The sequence below is a fragment of the Rhamphochromis sp. 'chilingali' genome, assembly GCF_963969265.1.
Source record: "Rhamphochromis sp. 'chilingali' genome assembly, chromosome: 18".
Lineage (NCBI taxonomy): Eukaryota > Metazoa > Chordata > Actinopteri > Cichliformes > Cichlidae > Rhamphochromis > Rhamphochromis sp. 'chilingali'.
This window is the reverse complement of record NC_137945.1, coordinates 1,542,326-1,563,109: the sequence shown is the minus strand read 5'-3', so window position 1 is coordinate 1,563,109 and position 20,784 is coordinate 1,542,326. Positions and strand designations below refer to the sequence as shown.

The window sequence follows — 20,784 nt, the reverse complement described above, 5'->3', positions numbered from 1 at the left end:
GCAGCGGGAAGAAGGAGCCACACAGAAAGCTCGCTCCAGACAAAGACCTGCAGGTGAAGAGCTCACCTGTGAAACGTCACAGTGTCTCCCGCCCCGCGTGACTCCTGAACAGCTGCTGTCCGTGCAGATCGTTCAATAACCCAAGCGACTGTTTTCATAAACTGTACACGCTGAATATCAGTGACACACACACACACACTCCTGATTTACTGAGTTTGGAGAAGGGAGGGGCGATTCTGATCACGTGATTACACAAGCACAGGAAGGCGGAAGGAGCAGAGTTGGCGGTGCGCTGGAGGTGGAGGCGGGTGAGTGTTGGCACAGCGTGGTTGTAGCTTTGCTGTCGGAGTGTGTGCGTGTCTGTGGACTGCAGAGGGGAGAAGGACCGTCACGGTGAACTCTGTGATCAGTGACTCAAAGCCAGCTCAAAGAAAACTGTCTGCGCTGTTTCACTTCCGGGTTCGTCATCCATGCGACGCTGTAGGCGCTGCTGTTAAATGTGCGTTTAACGGAACCGCCGTGAATAACATGTGTCAGGTGTGTCCCTCATCCTGAACCACTAACAGTGTCCGGTCACAAGCCGGAAGCTGCAGTCAGGGTTCGGCAGTGACTTCGATAAATCCTGCAGTTTGAAAGTGTCTTTGACATGAAACATGTCGTCTGTGACAGGAGCAGGAAGGACAACAACACTGTATACAGACTACGGTTGGGCGACGTTACTCAGTCCAGAAACCGACGACAGCTGATCTGTTCGCGCAGGTGACTTTTTGATGGGCGGGGCGATGCAATCATGCACGGACTGATTTGCGCGTTTAGAAAATCCCTCAGAACCAGCCAATAACTGCCTCCCTGAGCCTGGTCCTGGTGGATGTTTCTTCCTGTTTTTCTCTCCCACATTTCATTGTTTCTTTGGTCTGAAGGATCCAGATTGTTTGACTGATGAAGCGTCAACATCAATGATAACTGACACAGGTCACGTTAACAGCCAGTTTTCATCATGCCAAAGCTGATATGTTCCACAGGCTGTTAAAGCTGCAGCTGAACACTGAACAAAAACTGTTTCTAATCAGCTTGTTTCTTTGTGTGAAGCTGATTTGAATATAAAAACTCAGCTCACACAGTTCAGTTTGCATTCGTTCAGTCTGTCTGTGAGGAAATATGAGGACCTGATCTCATGTCACTTCATTACAGCCTCAGTAATACAGAATGACCTGTTTGTAGTCCATCTGCAGGTGTGTGTAGTTTGGCTGCAGCGCGCCCACAGTGTCCTCCTTCCACCCTGCACAAACAGACGGGTTTCAGACTTTATTTGGAGGAACAAGTTTTTAAATTGAGTCCTTTTTTAAAATGGTCTGAGGTTATTAATAAATTCATTATTAAGGCTTTAAGTCTCTTAATAATTCATTTATTATGCAATAATTGGAGTATTTTAAAAAATGTTCAGATAGTTGTGACTTTGTCTTCATAAATTTCCCTTTGAACTGACAGCAGCTTATTAGCTTACAGACGTGATTTCTCCCCAGTGTAATGAGTCTGTTGTTTGTCATGTGAACATTCTTGATAAATTAAAAAGCAGAAGTTTCTGATAGTGTTGGAGCTCTGCTGTTAACACAGCTGTCTGTAATTTAATCCTCAGGGATATATTGGGCTCTTGTTACTGTTTAAATCCAGGACTTTCTCTGTGCTCTAACAAACCGTTTGGTGAATAATCTCGAGACGTTTCTAAAGAAAATCAAACTGGGATGTAAAATGTGTCAGGTCGAAGCTGAAGCTGCTGTTTTCTTCTCAGACTTGTCTGTGTTCACTCTAGGATGGAGCTGTGTGTTTGTCCCTGTAGAAGTCACCTCCATCCTACATGGACACAGCGTCAGTGTGCCGTGGGACAGGAAGCTGTAATGCTTAAATGGAGCCACTTTAAAGTTGTGCAGCCATCTCCTTAGAAATAACCGGCAATTTGCACAATTTCCTGCAGCATTAATCTCGTAGTATGTGCAGATTTGGATTTTGCGGTTATATTTTATAGTTTTTAATAGATTTTTATCACCATTTTATTACTGTCTGATAATCTCTCTGACTGGAGCAAGCAGATCTCACAGGGGTCACAGAAGAAGAGTCACATGACCTGTGACATGACGTTCATGTGAGTGCACTTGGGGTTTTAGGTTTTGTTTAGCTAACACAAAAAGAGCTTGGCTGTGTTGAACATTCTGGTCCTCCATAACTCCGAAGACAACTCTGTGAAGATTAAGACGTCACACAGAAAATCCTTTAAATGAATCGTGAGTCTCGTGTGTTCATCTGGTGAAAGTGCTTCCCTTTGATCCTTTGCTGTTCCTGTTCAGCAGATTAAAGCTGAACATCATCCCCGAGGCTGAAGCCATCAGTGCTTCTCAACAGCAGAACTATGGACTACATGATGGACGAGGCGGAGGAGATCGTGGATGAGTTTGACATCGAGGACTACAACATAGCAGAGCAGGGACGACACAGAGTGATTGCACTTGTGAAGAGCTGCAAAAAGGCTCGGTGGGTCCAGATGTGCTAACAGTATTCACCTTAGTAGTTTCAGTTTCTTTTTTTCTTTTTTTTGTCTGTCCCGTTTGGATCTTTAGCCGTCAGAATTGGTGTCTGAAGGCCAAGAAAGATGCCAAGTGGATTTATTTTACCAAGTAGATCATCATGGCCTTGCCATATGGGTCCATTTGATTGACCATTATTATTATTATGTATTTATTTGATTTGATTTTTTGGTCATTACAGACGGGACAGACATGACTGGGGGATAGGACAGGGAGACAAAATGAAAGAAAGAGAGGGAGAGAAAAAAACATGTTCTGCCCGGTGGTGTAGGGTCCTAATTACTCCAAGTTTGTGTTCCAGAGGGTGATGGGAGTCAAAGAGGAGGTACTGGTCCGTATGTGTGGGCTTCCGGTAAACTTCGATGTTGAGGTTGCCGTTCTCTTCAATGTGCACAGCGCAGTCCAGGAAACTGCGCTGCGCTACACCACCGGGCAGAACATGTTCCCTCTAAGCCTGAAGGGAAAAAGAAGGAACACACACATGTAAAGGAAGCACTCAAAACGTGCGGCTATCCTAAATGGGCGTTCTGAAAGTCAGCAAAGAGGCACAGAAAAGAAGACCAGACACCAGCGAGGGAGGATAAGAAGGACAGACGCAACAACATTGTCATCCCCTATGTAGCCGGTGTATCAGAGAAACTCAGGAGAGTTTTCTCCAAGCACGACATCCCGGTGCATTTCAGACCCAGCAACACACTCAGACACAAACTGGTTCACCCGAAAGACAAAACGCCAAAACACAAACTTAACAATGTGGTGTATGCTGTACAGTGCAGCGAGGAATGCTCAGACCTCTACATTGGAGAGACCAAACAGCCACTTCACAAGCGCATGGCACAACACAGAAGAGCCACCTCCACAGGACAAGACTCAGCAGTCCATCTGCATCTAAAGGTCAAAGGTCACTCTTTGAGGATGCCAATGTTCACATTTTGGACAGAGAGGACAGATGGTTTGAAAGAGGAGTGAAAGAAGCATCTATGTCCACTGTGAGCGACCATCTTTGAACAGAGGCGGGGTTTACGACACCAACTCTCTGCCATCTATAATACAGTTTTGAGATCCTTCCCAGACGCCTTAACGCCCACTCACATCCTGGGCCATCTGACCTCAGGAATTCACATGATAAGGTGGGGCCAGGTTTCACAATGAACTCACACGAAACTCTGGCTGATTGGGACCCACACCCAGTTTCCCACCTTGGCTCAGGCGATTAGAGGATCATCAGGGGGTCCTTTTGTCCCTCTGTGGGGGGAAACTCCCACTAGGTTTATATCTGGGACTCTCCACCATTTGACCTTAGAACTGAAGAAGCTTCTCGGATGAGAGGTGAAACGTCTTCAAGCAACTTAAAGAAGTCCAGACGCTTTTCTTTCCAAGCTCCTTTGACTACGATGACCTGGATGACTGAGAACCTTCACAGACACTTTGAGGTAGCAGCCAAGAAAGGTGTAGTTTGTGTATATTAATAATGGATTGCATTTACATAGCACTTTTCTAGAGACTCAAAGCGCTTTACAATTCCACTATTCCTTCATTCACACACTGGTGGAGGCAGCCACAGCTGCCCTGGGACAGGCTGATAGAAACGAGGCTGCCATATCGCGCCATCGGCCCCTCTGGCCAACACCAGCAGGCGGTAGGGTAAAGTGTCTTGCCCAGGGACAGACAGAGCTGGGGATCGAACTGGCAACCTTCCAGTTACAAGATGAGCTTCCCAACCCCCTGAACCACAGTCAGGGGGTTGGGAAGGGGGTAATATAAAATGAATCCACACTCATAAGTCATTGTGACCAGGACTGCACAGAGCTCCTCTGGTTATCACCCGTTTTTATTGCTCTGGTTGTTTGAAGATTTTAATGATTCGAAGAAAAAAGGAAAATCAGTTGACTGGTTTAATCATACATGAATGTAACACAGCTACTGCGTTTGTACAGAGGTGTAGAGCAGCTGCCTTCACCTTTTGGCTTATTTTATTTGAGTCTCACAGGTGGTGTCACAGAGAGTGTAGAGAGCTCCATGAACTGCCCCAGCCAAAAAAACTCTAGACTCTCTTCTCCACCTTGTGGTACAGACTGGTACTACAGACTGTAGAATCAGAAATCAGAATCAGAAAGGGGTTTATTGCCAAATGTTGAGCAGGTTTACAACATTAGGAAATTGCTGCGGTGCTTCAGTGCAAACATAGTGTCATAAATAGCACTTAAATAGACATGAAAAAATAAAAGTAGGAATAAGAATTAAAAGTGCTACGTAGAAAGATATGTGCATGAGATATACATGAGATATATACATGAGAATAAGAATTAAGAGTGCTACGTAGAAAGATATATACATGAGTGCAGGTGGTGATCAGTGCCAAACATGGAATGATGCAGTGAACACAGCGTAGGGTCATGTGTTAGTGGTGGGAACAGTCATATGGTTATTGTTCATGTGTCCAACAGCAGAGGGGAAGAAACTGTTCTTGTGGCGAGAGGTTCTGGTGCGAATGGACCGGAGCCTCCTGCCTGAGGGGAGCAGGTCAAACAGACTGTGTCCAGGGTGAGAAGGGTCAGCTGAGATCCGAGCTGCACGCCGCAGTGTCCTGGAGGTGTACAGGTCCTGCAAAGATGGGAGTCTGCAGCCAATCACCTTCTCAGCAGAGCGCACAACACGCTGCAGTCTCTGTTTGTCCCTGATAGTGGCTCCAGCGTACCACACGGTGATGGAGGAGGTGAGGATGGACTCGATGATTGCAGTGTAGAATTGCATCATCGTCCGTGTTGGCAGGTTGAATTTCTTCAGCTGCCTCAGGAAGTACATCCTCTGCTGGGCTTTCTTGATGACGGAGGTGATGGTGGGCTCCCACTTCAGGTCCTGGGTGATGGTGGTACCCAGGAAGCGGAATGAGTCCACAGAGGTGATGGGGGTGTCAGTCAGGATGATGGGGGGGAGTGGGGCTGTGTGCCTCCTGAAGTCCACAATAATCTCCACTGTCTTCTGGGCATTCAGCACCAGGTTGTTGTGGCTGCACCAGGACACCAGACGTTCAACCTCCCTCCTGTAGGCAGACTCATCCCCGTCCGAGATGAGTCCAATAACGGTGGTGTCATCTGCAAACTTGATTAGCTTGACAGACTGGTGGGTGGAGGTGCAGCAGTTGGTGTACAGGGAGAAGAGCAGAGGAGAAAGAACACAGCCCTGAGGGGAGCCGGTGCTGATGGTCCGGGAGTCCGAGACATTCTTTCCCAGCCTCACGTGCTGCTTCCTGTCCGTCAGGAAGTCAGTGATCCACCGGCAGATGGGATCAGGCACATTCATCTGGGAAAGCTTGCCTCGGAGATGGTCTGGAAGGATGGTGTTGAAGGCAGAGCTGAAGTCCACAAACAGGATCCTGGCGTAGGTTCCTGGGGAGTCCAGATGCTGCAGGATGAAGTGTAGGGCCATGTTGATGGCGTCATCTACAGACCTGTTGGCTCTGTATGCAAACTGCAGGGGATCCAGGAGGGGGGCCGTGAGGGTCTTGAGATGGGAGAGAACCAGGCGCTCAAATGACTTCATGACCACAGATGTCAGATGTAGCTGATTAAATTCACTTCATGGATGATTTGGATCACGTTATGTTAGAGTTTGTCGATCTTTCATAAACTGCTAAAAACACTGCTTTTTTTCTTTGAATTCTGGGACATCACTGACTTTAAAGCATGAACTAACACGCCGCTGTGAGTCCTCCCTAAAACTGTAAGTGATGTCACATTAATGTATCCGTGCGTCAGCCTCACACTGGAACTTCACCGAAAGCTTCTGGATTTATGCTCACTGAACAATTCCTCAAACCCATGTCGAGTAAAATCTGATGCTGTAGTGTGTAACACTATTTTTCATTTTCAAGACCTGGGTGGCTCCCAAATTATTACATTTTTAGAATAATTTCTGCTCCATCATCATCAAAAAATGTTATGGGCCAAAGTTTGAATGTACAGTATATAACGATTGCTGTTAATTTTAGCTTCATATGTCACATACCTTAATTAAATATGTGTTTTTGTTCTTTAAATAAAGGCATTTTTATGTAAAATCTGTGGCAATGGTTGATTAGCTCAGAAATTATGAAACATAAATTAAACAAAAAAAAGTTGCAGTTCGTTTTCTTTTCTTTCTTTTTTTTAACAATCAAAATAAACAAAGATCTATAATTTTGGGGCTGATAGATCAAAAATGTCTGCATATTGGGTCAATAAAATGTAAAAAAAAAAATTGAATCTCTTGTAAAGAAAAATGAAGAAAATGCTTTTTTCATGTAACTTTCTTGAAACCTTTCATATTTTCTCTGATCACAGACTGATCGGTTGTGGGCTCTCAGATACTGACTGTGAAGTCGTGGCCTCAGCTCTGATGTCCAACCCCTCCCATCTGACAGAGCTGGACATGAGTCTGAACAAACTGCAGGATTCAGCAGTGAAGCTTCTGTGTGCTGGACTGGAGAGTCCAAACTGTCAGCTGGAGACTCTGAGGTGAGTTCACTGACTGCAGCTGTTGTTGTTTTACTATATTTCAGATCTGTGGTGTTTGATACTTTCTGGAGGAGACGTCTCTGATATGACCTCCTCTGGTAAATGGTTAACATGTCAGAGGTACACATAGAGCAACATCAAGCACATCATCGGATGTAACTGAAAGGAATTATTGAAATGTTCAAATATTTTCTAAAACACACAGGAGTCAGGTGAAGCCTCACTGGTATTACATAAACTCTTGATGATTATTCATGACGAGGAAAGACAACGCCACTGTACTCTGTAAAGTCTGTGTAAAGCAGTAATAAATGCTTGTCCTGAGTTTGTCAAACAACATTTAAATTATTATAAAATGACCACATGAATAAAATGATCTTTCCAAATAATCCAGAGAATTTGACCACCAAATATCTGCAAAGGGTCAGGCAAGTCCTGAGGAGTCCGCTGAATGGGAAGAACAAGATCTGGGCTATCAACACCTGGGGAGGAAGAGGGGAGGGGAGGAAGAAACGACCAAAGACAAAGCCATCAATAATAACTTGATTAAATGTAGAGTGGTGTATAAACACAAATAAGAGTAAAAAAAAAAAAAAAAAAATTAAAAGCACAGAGGGTGTCTGTGTCCTGAATCCACTCCACTAAGTCTGACAGCTCAGCACACAGAGAAGAACTGATGTGTTCACAATTATGACTTTATCTCCATTTTTATTTTTTATTTAGATTGGAGCGCTGCTGGTTGTCAGATATCAGGGTATCTGATATGGGTTCAGCTCTGAAGTCCAACCCATCCCACCTTAAACATCTGGACCTGAGTCACAACATGAACCTGCAGGATTCAGGATTGAAGCAGCTGTGTGGTTTTCTGCAGGGTTCACTGTGTATACTGGAGACGCTGATGTAAGTCATCGTGCTTGATTTGTTCTGACATGAATATGATGTGAAAGTTGTCCTGACAATGAAGACGTAAAGCTGATATTATACTGATCCACAATGAGGATCTTCATGTTAAAGTTTGTTTTATTCTAAGGTTTAAACCAGGGGTGTTAAACATAAGGCCCAGGGGCCAGAATCAGCCTGGCAAAGACTCCAGTCCCACCCACTGGTCGTCTTTGGAGTGCATGAACCATAAATGTTGGACTTTTAAAAGTATTTTCATACGTTTACTGACAAGATACACAAAGTAAAAAAGGAAGCAACAAACACTGAGACCGGGACCAAGACTTGTAAACTGTACAGAACTAAACAGGGAACACGGAGACAGGACACAGAGAGACGGGGTCATGACTGACTTCCACTCTGGGGACGAGAGCCAGAACCATGCTGAACTCAAGACTAAATAATAGAGAGCTTGAACATAAAATTCCACATGAGACATAGAATGAGTCCAGAACAAAACACTGGGTCGAAGACCCAGGCTCATGACGTAGAAAGATGGAGGCCTTTTATTTATCAGTTTTATTTTGGGCTCATATTGAATCGACATCGTAACGACCGTCTTCAGCTCTGAACAGATTATGAAACACTGAATGATTTCAGGCAAAAACACTGTCTAATAAACCTGCATCTTTTATTCTTCATTCAGATTGGATGACTGCAGTTTGTCAGATATCAGTTCTCTCGCCATCGCTCTGAAGTCCAACCCCTCCCATCTTAAAGATCTGGGTCTGAGCTGGAACAGTCTACAGGATTCAGGAGTGAGAAAGCTGTGTGGTTTCCTAGAGAGGCCAGACTGTAAGCTGGAGTCTTTGAGGTCAGTCACCATGTTGTTCTTGTAGTGATATGAATATGATGTAAAAGCTGTGCTGACAGTAAACAGAAAGCTTTTAATAAAATGATGTGCAGTGAGGATTAGGCCAATGACTGTAGCAGAGCAACGTTCTCATTTCTGGATAATTCACAGTAAATTTAACTCGTCCATCCTGATACGCTTGTTTTCTTCGGAAACATGTTTGTGTCCCCTCCCTCATGGACATGTTTCAGTGATTTACTAATCCAAGGCTGGTTATTGTGGAAAATAATTCCTGTTTTCAATGTAATCCCCATTTTCCCCAGAAAGAAGTAGAAATACACGACACACCTTGTGATTTAACGGTTGATGGTTTTTGTGACTGCACTTGGGGACACATTCAAAGTTTTAGTGATTTTCCTTAAAGAAATGATGGACTGTTGTTTTATTTTTACTTAGCTGATTGGTTCTAATATGAATTCTAACAGTTGTCAAATAGGGCTAACAGCTATGTACCAACCTGACTTCTGCACAACACAATTGATGGTCCCAAGCAATAAATGAGAAGGTGTGTCCAAACCTTTGACTGAAGTGTGGATGATCTAAGTGAGAACATGAGCCTTTAAAAAGTCCCAGTGGGTGCAGTCAAAGCAGTCCCTAAGTCCCAGTATAGAGTCTTTGGTCCAGACTGGAACAGCTGTGTGCCCAGTTTGAGCTCTCTTCAGTCCTGTGACCTGACAGACCCAGAGGGGCTATCACATCACATTTAGAAGCTCCCCTAATGGAGCCACAACACATGTCCAACACTTAGTCTGTCTTGTTGGACTTTCATTCTTTATACAGATTGGAGGACTGTGGTTTGTCAGAGATCAGCTGTGATTATCTGGCAGCAGCGCTGAAGTCCAACTCTTCTGCTATGAGAGAGCTGATTTTACGGGGAAACGATCTGCAGGAATCGGACATGAAGCGGCTGTTCGAGCTGGTGGAGAGTCCAGACTGCAGACTGGAGAAACTGAGGTCAGTAGAGTGATGGAGTGAGTGGGTGGTGCTGTCAGCAGTATTGTACTAAACACAGTCAGTATGAAACAAAGATCCAGTGTTTCCTGTAAAGCTGCAGCTTCTCAGTGAAGCTGTGAGAGGAGAACGGTGACAGGCTTCAGGATTGGACAGAGAAATTGATAACAGCCAATCAGAAGCTGACATGTTCAGTGTCCTCTGTATTTATTAGTCACACCCTCTAGCAGATTATTACATGAAGGAACCTTTTAAAACAACAAGCGCGTCCATGCTCACAGGTGTACACACGGGTGATCACACCCACAAACTACACCCTTTTTGGCTCCTACCTCAAAGCACACTGTGTTCTGTTGATCTTATGTGCTGCACAATAATGTTTAACATTTAGTATTTACTGTCATATTCCCATATATCATTGTGATGTTGTTTATTCTATTACTCTTGTTCTCTTCTGCTTGCTTTCTTTTTTCTTTCTCAGCAGGTGATCCAGGTGATCGATATATGCATTTTTTTTCCTCTGCCCGTTCTGTTGGTTTTTGTCTTTTGCCCTTCTCCCCCGTCCCTCTTCTCAGCTGTTTCTCTTTCCCTCTTTCTTTCTCCCCTTCTTTCCCCCAGTCAAGTCTGTCCCGTGTGCAGTAAGTGAAAATAAAATAAACAATAAAAGGTGAATCAAATGGACCATTACGGCAAGGCTGGGATGGTCAGTTTGGTAAAGTAAATCCGTTGGGCATCTTTCTTTGCCTTTAGACAACAATTCTGATGCAAAAGAGCCAAACGGGACAGGCAAAAAAAAAAAGAAAAGAAAATGGATGTTCTTCAACAACTCTGTGGTTTAGTGGAACAGCATGAAATCGTTCAGGTCTCTCAGCAGTTTATTTCTACTGTGAGCTGGATTGAAATCAAAGACAGAATTAATGATAAAAGACTGCAGGTGTGTGAGCTTCATGAGAGCTTACAGTCTCTGGAAACACTCGTTTATCTCCTCTGCTCTTCCTCCTTCTCTCTGCAGGTGGTGATGATGATGGTAAACAGGACGGTGTGTGTGCTGAGAGGAGCAGCTGTGTCCTGATGATCCAGAGAGGTTGAAGCAGCAGCAGCTTGTGTGTAGAGACGCTCTGACTGGGCCATGTTACTGGGAGGTGGAGAGGAGAGCTTCATCCAGCAGTGACTGACAGAGGAATGAAGTGCAGATGACTGTCAGTGCTGCAGAGTGAACTGCTCTGAGAACAGCTCCACTGTCAGACACAATGTAGAGTCCAGCATCATCCCTGTGTGTCCCTCTGGATCTGACAGGATCATCAGTGTATCTGGACTGACACGTTGCACCGGATTGTTGGGAAAAAATATTTTGTGATGTAAAAAATGTTTCACGTGGAAATGTTCAGTGATTGTTTCGTGGTTAAACATAAACACATATACAGATAGATGCCTCTGCACTCCCGGCTGTCTAGTTTCTGTTCAGTACAGTTAACTCTACTGGAACTGTACTGCTCCTCATATTCCAGTCAGAGTGCTGCTGTCTGTTAGCGGATATAAAGAGAGTGGTCAAGGTGCAAGAGACATTTGTTTGTATTTTCTATTTCTATACTTTTGCCCTGTGTGGATGACACAACATCTAAATAAATTCCATCCTGTGCTGACCCAGTTATTAATTTTACAGTCATTAAAGCTCATGTCTGATCATTCAGCCTTGGAAAACAGCATCCAAGCCCATGATAACTGAACAGGTGCAACAGTGTAAAGTTTGGTAATCTCTTCATTGTTTTTACAACTTTTTTTTAGTTAGTTTCAAGCTGTTTAATTTTAAATAACCTTCTGAGAGTGATGAGCCTGCGGTCTGCTGCGTGTCACTGATGAAGCTGTGCCTCATCCTCTCTGCCTCAGGGTCTGCTAATGTTAACAGAGGATCTCAGGAACCGCTTGTTTGTTTAGAGGAATGAAAAAAAACATTCAACTTCAGTGAGAGATTGATGTTCCAGTTGGGACAAAGACGAGAGGCTTCCACCAAATCTGCAAACTTTTACAATTAGAAGCTTTAAATGTTAGGATGCAAGCGAACATCAGCACACAGTCAGTGAAACGGCTGGAGGAGTCACCATGGAAACTAAAGTGTGCAGACGTTTCATATTGAAACAGTACCGCCACGTCCTGCAGACTAAAGCTGACGATGCCATTTGGAGTTGGGCTGGTGCAACTTACATGATCATATGAGCAAAGTCAGCTGTTTTAGAAAGGAGAAAATTATATATGCGAGTAGCTTTGTTTATCATGCATGTGTGTTATTGATGTATGTAATTATCGATGTGACAGAGCCTGCTTTTCATGTCTCTGGACTTCTGCAGCACTCGAGTCATGTGAGTAACACCTGCTTTATCGAGGCGGTGCACGTTTGTAACTAAACGAGACTCCCGTTCAAAGAAACGTGTGTGATGCAGGAACTTTCACGTTAGTTGTTTAAAATAATAATTCTGAGCAGTTTATACAAATTCAAAGAAGCCAAATTTCAGCCATGGAAAAAGTACCAATTAAAACTGAAGTTTTAATATGAACTTGTGAAAATGCAATAATCTCTCGTATGTGGTATTTTCATGGTCTGATTTTATCTTTCAGTTTAAATTAAATTCTTATATTTACCCTTTTAAATCTTACTTTTTCAGTTTAAATGTTGGGGGCTTGCTTTCACTTGGTGAGTGTTGAAAAAAATAATATTAAAATAAAAAATACTACTAATCTGTTACTTTGTGATTTTTACCCACCAGATTAGAACTGTCAGTGGGAAGCTAACAGCAGTGATGAAGTGTTTATTGAGCTGTTTTGTCCGTCCGTGACTCTTATCACAACATTTTACATGTCTGCAGAGGGAGCTTGAAGTCTTTGTGGTGGGATTGGATCGTCAGCCTCTAAGAAACTGTCCCCACAGCAGCTGTGGACTCCACCTGTCCCACTGATGTTCCACACCTGCCACAGCTGCTAGTGTTGTTTCGCAGGTATACATGTTTTTGACTGATATCATTACTGCCAACTCCAACGTTAGTATCCAACAAAGCTGGGACACTAGAGAACATCTGGTCATGCTTCGCCTCTAGTACCAGCAGGGGGCGATCGTCCTTTAAAGCCAGCAGCTCTGATCCACAGCGGTTTATGAAGACTGCAGCGCCATCAACAGAATCTATTCATCACACCAAACTGCATAATTGTAATATTTATTTCCTGCATATTGTGATGTTGTTGGGCATCAATGCAGTTAAAACAGAGCACGAATAAATAAAACGTCCTTGAACAGTCCTGTCATTCTAAGAGCATCCTGATAAATTTCAGCACTGCTTATGACGTGTCACAAAACATCTGACAGACCAAAAGAGTTCAGAAGCTACAACTGCATCCACCAACCACAACTAAAAACCAGTAATAAACACCATTAAACTGAGGCCTGCGATAATAAGGCGCTGTGCTGTCACAGCTGCAGGAAGAGCAAGAAAAACAGAATCGAGTCCTCTCGCTGCTCAGACATTCAACAGCTTCAGAAACATGACGTCTCTGTGCTGACAAAAAACTACAGAAGTTTAGTTCCCGCTGTTACAGAGAAGCTCTCTGTTAGGTTTTCTCCAAACCTTTTAAGGCAAAGCGGTTACAGCTGTCACCTGAACGCTGCTTTTTCATGGTGTGCGGTTTCTGCCCGCGAGGGTTCACCCCGGGGTTACACAGCAGCATCGATTTCCTGCAGAGAGGAAGGTAAGAAGACTCGCAAGTTCGAGTCCGTTAGTTTGGAGAGAACAGAGGGAAGAGGCTGAGGCTGGTGAGTGTTCACGCAACGTGCTGCTTGTTTTTCTGTGTTTGACTGCGGAGACGCGAACAGCCGCTGTGCACCTGCTCTATGGCGAGAACATCCTCCCACAGAGCCCGCGGGCTGTGGAGTCATCCCTGCCAGCACAGACTTTACACCGAACGAAGGTTCCCGTGTTACAGGTTTTTATCTTTGATGAAGAAAGAGCGCAGAGCGCGTCAGAGCTGCTTGGGCCTGATTTATTCAGCAGTACGCGCACAAAGCTCCCAAACTCGGAGACTTTTCCTTCGTTTCCTCTGCTCCTCTCGCTCATCTTCTCTGGAACATCACGTTGATCTGAGATGATAAGTTTAGCACGTGTGACAGTGACGTCTCTCACTGGATGTCCCCCACAGACATCCGGTGTCCAGTTTGTTCGCGCTGCTGTGAGCTCGTAAAGATGCGCGTGACACATGCTGTGCGTCCTTAAACACATCAGCGAGTGAGCTTCAGGTGAGCTTCAGGTGCACAGGGCTCGTTTTCTGACCCGTTCATCTGAACCCGGCGGCTCGCGCTCCTTTCTCAGCACATCAGTCGTCTGTGTTTCCGCTGTCTTGCTCGACAGCTGCCGTTTCCTGAGAAAACAAGTCATCCGAGCTGCGGTTGTTCTCTGGCGTTTATTAGATGCAGCAGCAGTGAAACACCTGCGCGCTCAGCAGCTCTCAGACACTCAGGGACAGTCAAACATTCAGAGACTGGAACTGGGTCTAAAACTGACGATGAATGAGATGGATGAGAAGCCCTTAGAACTGAGACTTTTTCAGAGAAATACTTTAAGAATTTATCACAAAGAGCAGGGGAGGCGTCCCTATAAGTGATAGTGCAAGGGTTTATCACAGAGTTAAAAGTATTAAAAAGGTTGGGTGTGGCTATTAGTCATAATAATGATAGACTAAAGGCAGATTTGGCAGCTTTAACAGGGCTCTAGACTAACTTTTTGCCATGGGCGTACCGCCGTTAGGCGTACCGGCACAAAAGTTAGGCGCACACAAATTTTCTAATAATTGATATAATATAATGTGTTTGTCTGGATACACTGTGCTTTTTCAGCATTCAAAGATTGATGACACCGTGTCAGAGCACTGGCTATGAATTTCAGAAGGATCAGGCCTTAACAGAAAAGTGATCAATAGTTCTTTTCCTATTACAGCTACATCCACTTCTGTCGTGCCTAGGCTGCTCACTAGGGCTGGGTATCATCACTGATTTCTAAAATCCATTCGATTCCGGTTTTCAAAGTCCCGATTCGATTCAACTTTGCCTTAGACAGTCAGAAATATTATAACTCTGATCATTTATCAGCACTGACTTCATCAGAATTGTGAGCATCACAGCAGGTGCCTTTGTGTGAAAGTAACTGAGAATAAAACAGAAAAACATGAAGGAGATTTTCCTGGTCTGGCTTTTTATAGCAGATAACCTTAAAAATATTCTGCAATGTTCTGCATATAAAGTTTAAATTTCTTCAGTATTGAACAACAGAAAAATAGGCTTTCTTGTCCGAGGTCATTTAAGTGAAAAAGAAAAAGACAGCAGCCACAGCGCTGTAAACAACGGTAGACTGGTGGGTAATAAGCCAATGAATAATACAGAAAACAGAGATTGGAGACGGAAACTGTTCTTGAAGTACAGAGAGAGAGAGAGAGAGCTAGCTGTGCATGGATGTGATTTTAATAGTCGTGGAAGCAAAACAGCAAAATTCATGACGACATTGATCAAATGTGAAGCGCAGTTTGCTGCTTCTTTTGCTGCTGGCTCGGTGAATTTTGGTTGGAGAGACAAAACCTGCAGCTCAGAATCAGCGCAAAAAGACGTAAACACAGCGCGGACCGGACGCATCGGGATCGCTGAGCTCCGACAGCGTGTCCGTCTGCGGGCCGTCGGGTGAGAAAGCCGAGAAAGACAAAGCTGATTCTGATGCGTCGGTCTGTGTTTACGTCTTTGTGTGGAGTCCGTGTACCTGCTCTCATCTGCTGTTTGGTTGTTGTTGAAATGGTTTTGTGAGCTTTAATCTGAGAATCTGGCGTTTCTGGCAAAACACAGTTATTTAAAAGTCGATTCAGGGTTTAATGAATTGATATCGCTTTATTCAAGCTACTCGCCTCCCACTTCCACCTGCACTTTCAACTGGACCACGGCCAATCAGAGAGGTCCCGCCCCTGACTATCTCTGATTGGTTTAGTCCACGATAGGGGCATAATGTGTGTCTGTTGTTGACCACAGGGAAGGTTGCAGATTTTTTTATTTTTTTTTTGCTACCCGAACAGTTGGTCGCACAGGTGCAACCAAATATTTTTTTTTAGTCGCACCATTGGTCGCACTCTAGAGCCCTGATTTAACTTTTGATACTTAGATAAACAATTATGAAGGATGTCCAGAGAGACGTGGAGTTTGTCTTTCTTCTGTTTTCTCTCAGCGCGACGACATTCACGCCTAAGGGCGCGAGTAGTATCATTTAGCCAGGGTTGTGAGGATTTGGCACGTTTAACCCTCAGAGGGAAAAGAGCAAGCTCGTCCGCTGATAAACCCCCGTTACAGCTAGCATCAGAGAGGGGAGAGTCAAGGAAACCATCAGTGAAGGGAGCGATTGACTGGGAGTTAATCGTGCGCGTTTGCCACACAGGACCATCACTGTTCAATTCCACATTACTCACTACACTGTAAACCCGAATAAGTTACCAGAACTCAAAAAAATTTAGGCAATTGATTGCCTCAATTTTTTTGAGTTGATCAACTCAAAAGTCAAATTTTTCCAGAACATAAAAGTTTGGTTTACATGGTACTTGTATCTTTTGAGAACAGTCAACTCAAATATTTGCAGTTAATATGACTTAAAGTTTCAAGTTTACAAATTCAAAGAAATAAGTTCACAGAACTTATAAAACATAAGTACACAACCACAACATTTTTATGTTAACAAAACTCAAATGTTTATTAGTTTGTGTTGTCATTATTTTAAGTACACGTTAGTCAAATATGTTGACTACTTGATACTTAAAAACATGTGACCCAAAACTTAAAATTTTTGAGGCAATTGATTGCCTCAATTACACCGAGTATCGGTAACTTAATATGCAAAAGTCATAAACATCTGCCATTGAACAGTAGGGATGGGTATTGATAAGATTTTAACGATTCCGATTCCATTTTCGATTCTGTTTAACGATTCGATTCCTTATCGATTCTTTTTTTTTTTTTTAAAAAGGAGAACACTAAAGTCGATTAGCTTAGAACTTTGTTTTATATCTTCTTTTTGAACAAGAGACAAATTTAGGAGTAACATGGCCTTACAAACCCAACAGTGAGATCTTAAGAGATCCAGCCTACGGCTCTTCAATGGGGTGTCACAGGGTCCCCAGGAAAAAAATTGTAAATGTAAAATAATAAAATAAATATTCTTCTGTAGCAATAACAAAGTTTAACATAAATTATTCTGTAGCAATTACACAAGAATATCCAGTAATGTCCCTGCCTACAATTAAACACATTCACTTATCAAAGTGAAATCGGGGGCATCTGCTGTGGCAAATGGGTGCAAGCCTTTGACCACAAACTGAGTCACTGCTCGGTGACGTTCGTCTATCCTGGCCTGAAAGGAGACGCTACCAGCAGACTGCAGCGAGAACTGCCAGCATCTGAGCCAGCCAGACTCTGTCTCTCTCATCATGGTCACTAAATGCACAGTAATAGCAGGTTTTGTAATAAGGTAAATCGCGCTAACATAATATGCAATGCTAATTGATTAGTTACCTGCAGTATTAACGGGAGAGGACGTGGAAACGCTACCGCTGCTGCTGGGTTGAGCTTCGCTAGTCCGGAGCGGATCAAAAACACGACATTCGTTGAAAGCAATCGCGTGTTTTTTGAGCAAATGCTTTTGCATATTCGTAGTGTTTCCTCCCTCTGATGAAATCTCTACTTTGCAAGTATTGCACGTTGCCCTGTTGTCATCCTTTCTCATAAGTTGTAACCAAACTTTTGAGCGTTTGCGCCGCTCAGGCGCCGTGTTTCCTACTGGGTAAAAGACGCTACTCAACGTGATGACGTCATTCGGGGCGACTGGAATCGATAAGGGAATCGTTTTTAAAAGTGGCAAACGATTCCAAGGAATTGAAACAGTGGGAACCGGTTCTCAACAAGAACCGGTTTTCGATACCCATCCCTATTGAACAGTATCTTGCCTGCTCCCTTTTAGCACTATGTTGAAATTAAATACATTTAAAAAAATAAAAAATTAAATGAATTAAAAATAATTAACAAAAACATTTATAAATTAAAATAAGTAGACCAAAATTTGTTTAGTCAGGAAAACTGTCAGAGTAATGAAAAATAATGCCAAATAATAATTAATAATATCAAAATGTGCTGTTGGCTCTCTGGCTAATATCTGAATAAGGCAACAGGGCAGCAATTTGAGTGAATTACAATGCTATTTGTTTTACATTAACCAGTATCAAACAGTGAAATTTAGGTCATCTTGCGCAGCCCACAATGTTTTGGAAATAGTATTACGAAAAACATTAAAACATACAAAACATTAGTGTTGCTTTGCATTATGTTAATGAGAACAAAGGCACGTTGTATAGTTTGGACCTATTGGCTGAACACCTGTAGAGTAATTCAATAACGTTTTGAGGCATTATTTAGATAAAAGGAGAGAACTTTGAACTAGCCTTTTATAATGCTTCACCCTGCATCCTTCTTTCAGATGAGTTCCTACATAGACAAGTCATTCTTGAGGGTCTGTAACCTGGGTGACAGTTTACCACTTTCTAGACCAAGTAAAATCTTTTGAGTAAATTCTAAAGGTCAGGGCTTTGGGGTAGCTGAGGTGCATAGATCAGTCCAAACATTACCAGGAAGGCTTCACCAAATCTGGGGAGACTGAACACGGCATCACTTTCAATGACGACAGAGATTTTCACAGGTTGGTAGTAGGGCTGCCACAAACGATTATTTTGATAGTCGACTAGTCACCGATTATTTTTGCGATTAGTCGACTAATCAGATCATCATCCATTGGACATAAAACGTACAGCTTATTGCACCAGCAGCATCTGCTCTTATATAACTATCATTAGCTTACAGCTTTAAGTGTTTAAGGTCTGTGCTAACTAAAAATAAAGACAAGATGATAGTTTATTAAATTTTAATGAAATCTGCAGATTGTTTCGGTGAAGTTTAATAAACTCCTTGCTATCTAAAATATAACAGGACACCGGAGTAAATTCTGGAGCATCTCACACTTCTGATAATCAGCTGTCTGCTTGACGTTTATTCAGCTGTGTAAAAACTATAAATTTAATCTCAGCCAAACCGATTTACTCAGGAACAAATAAAATACAAAAAAAGCCAAACAACAACATTGTTAAGTTATCTAAGTGACTCATATATCATGTTTAACCTGAGTAGCGAAAGACGGCGGTGGGTTTGAAAATGATCTGCCAGGAGTCCGGTGTTCTCACGGCGCTAGTGAGCCTAGCCCCCGGCTCGCTATCGAGCTAGTGGGTAACAGACGTCTCCGAAAACGTCGGAGCGCTTTTGAAAATATGTTAAACGTTTATTTTGTGACCCAGAAAGAATAATAAGAGTAACATTAAAACTAACTAGCTGCCGCCATTGTTGGAAACTGAGCTGGGCTGCGCTATGAATTCTGGGACACAGCTTCTTCTTCTTCTTCGGGGTTTAACGGCAGCTGGCATCCTTGTACATGCAGTGCTGCCATCTTCTGTTTCAGTCCGTTATTACACTCTTAAATCCTACTACTTATTCCTGCGTCTTTTGTGATCTTACAAAGCTTCAAACGACGCGTCGACTATTAAATCAGTCGTCGACGATTTTGATAGTCGACGTAATCGTGACTAGTCGACTAATCGTGGCAGCCCTAGTTGGTAGTGAACTGGACTTGTCGTGTCATGGTCACTGATGACAGTGAAGAGGGCCACTTCAACACCATCAAGCTCCAACTCATCAGATTCGTCCTGAATTAATGAAAAAGAGATACTAATCACAATCTAACCCAAGAAATACAACAGACGACATATAATTTCTCATTTTACCAACTCCCATTGAGATCCAATACCTCTTTTACAAGGGAGACCTGAGTCTCACTGTAAGAGGTGAAAAACAGAAGATCCATGTTCTGCACACATAAATCAGCTAATTCACCAGAGAATCAAGTGGTGTGAGATAGACTGAAACTAAGCTAAAGGAAATACACAGGAAAATGTTTTACTAAACATCTTATCACTTTCAACAAAACACCAATTCAGTTCATTCGTAGTGAGGAGACAGAAAAGACCATACATGGAAACCGTATGGGTAGACTAAACAAAGGTAAGTCCAAACAGTGCATCAAAATACATGTTTGTACTTTGATGCACTGTTTATATACACAGTAGTATCTGTTAGATACTTAAGGACACTCACAGTGCAGGTTCTGAAAAATCCAGAGACATCCTCACGCAGATAGACAGGAAGGGCAGGGAGAACGGTAGTGCGCTTGGTGTGGATATCATGGATTTCCTATTTCCAGATAAAAACAGAATTGTATATACTGGTGAGTTTACTGAACAACAACAACAACAGTCAAATCAGAACATATGTCCACAAATAACCTGTTCACATCTTTAATACAGTCAGACAAATAGCAAACACAAAGTGGAGTAATAGCAAAATTCAAAAAGCTCATTTAAATCATTGAACCTGTCCAATGTTCCACTGGTTCAACCTATGAAATGTGTAACAATCTATTATTACCTGTTCATTGTGAATTCTTAGAATTTCAGCCAGGGCATCTGCTGTCTTCCCAGTTTTTGATGCCCTGGCTGAATAAGGTCATCAGTCGAGGAAGATGGCGGTCAAGTTCAGCGTAGAATGTATTGGGCAGGTTCTGATTTGTAATCCGCTGAAACTCTGCATACAACTACAGCAGAAGGACAATACAGTTCAATTTGAAGAATCTCGCACATCTTTATAAAGCAGCAAAAAGTTGCCACATGAGTAAGAATTACAATTTTCATTTTAAAGAGAGCTGATCCATATTACCTCAGACTCCATTTTTAGAGCAGGCCAGAGGTCCGAGAGCTCCTTCACTCCTTCACAACCCTAACCCTGCACATATAGTTTAAAATATAGCGT

General features: G+C 43.0%; 1 protein-coding gene and 1 long non-coding RNA gene across 6 annotated transcripts; one reads left to right on the top strand and one right to left on the bottom strand.

The window, feature by feature from the left end:
- Positions 1-157: 157 nt before the first annotated feature.
- LOC308385401 (ribonuclease inhibitor-like) lies at positions 158-12,551 on the top strand. Of its 5 annotated transcripts, XM_080864253.1 has the most exons (8): positions 333-537; positions 670-759; positions 2,346-2,526; positions 6,902-7,075; positions 7,799-7,975; positions 8,661-8,828; positions 9,648-9,821; positions 10,831-12,551. In XM_080864253.1, the coding sequence occupies exons 3-8, from the start codon at positions 2,405-2,407 to the stop codon at positions 10,835-10,837; spliced, it is 822 nt and encodes a 273-aa protein (XP_080720379.1). In that variant the 5' UTR covers positions 333-537; positions 670-759; positions 2,346-2,404; the 3' UTR covers positions 10,838-12,551. The 5 variants fall into 5 exon arrangements, with proteins under 5 accessions (XP_080720378.1, XP_080720377.1, XP_080720379.1 ...); XM_080864252.1 differs by lacking the exons at positions 333-537; positions 670-759 and adding an exon at positions 158-308 and having other exon boundaries at positions 2,343-2,526; XM_080864251.1 differs by lacking the exons at positions 333-537; positions 670-759 and adding an exon at positions 161-308.
- A 4,108-nt stretch (positions 12,552-16,659) lies between these two features.
- On the bottom strand, positions 16,660-20,604 carry LOC308385908. Its single transcript, XR_013969666.1, has 4 exons — positions 20,404-20,604; positions 20,074-20,169; positions 17,395-19,625; positions 16,660-17,316 (listed from the first exon to the last, which is right to left on the bottom strand). It is a non-coding gene; the product is annotated as an uncharacterized lncRNA (long non-coding RNA).
- Between the last annotated feature and the right edge of the window lie 180 nt (positions 20,605-20,784).

Bases quoted from the DNA above. Each gene is read 5' to 3' on its own strand.
- LOC308385401 (XM_080864252.1), top strand. From the start codon at position 2,405: ATGGACTACATGATGGACGAGGCGGAGGAGATCGTGGATGAGTTTGAC. The intron at 7,076-7,798 runs GTGAGTTCACTG...TTTTTTATTTAG, and splicing joins TGTCAGCTGGAGACTCTGAG to ATTGGAGCGCTGCTGGTTGT. The intron at 8,829-9,647 runs GTCAGTCACCAT...TTCTTTATACAG, and splicing joins TGTAAGCTGGAGTCTTTGAG to ATTGGAGGACTGTGGTTTGT.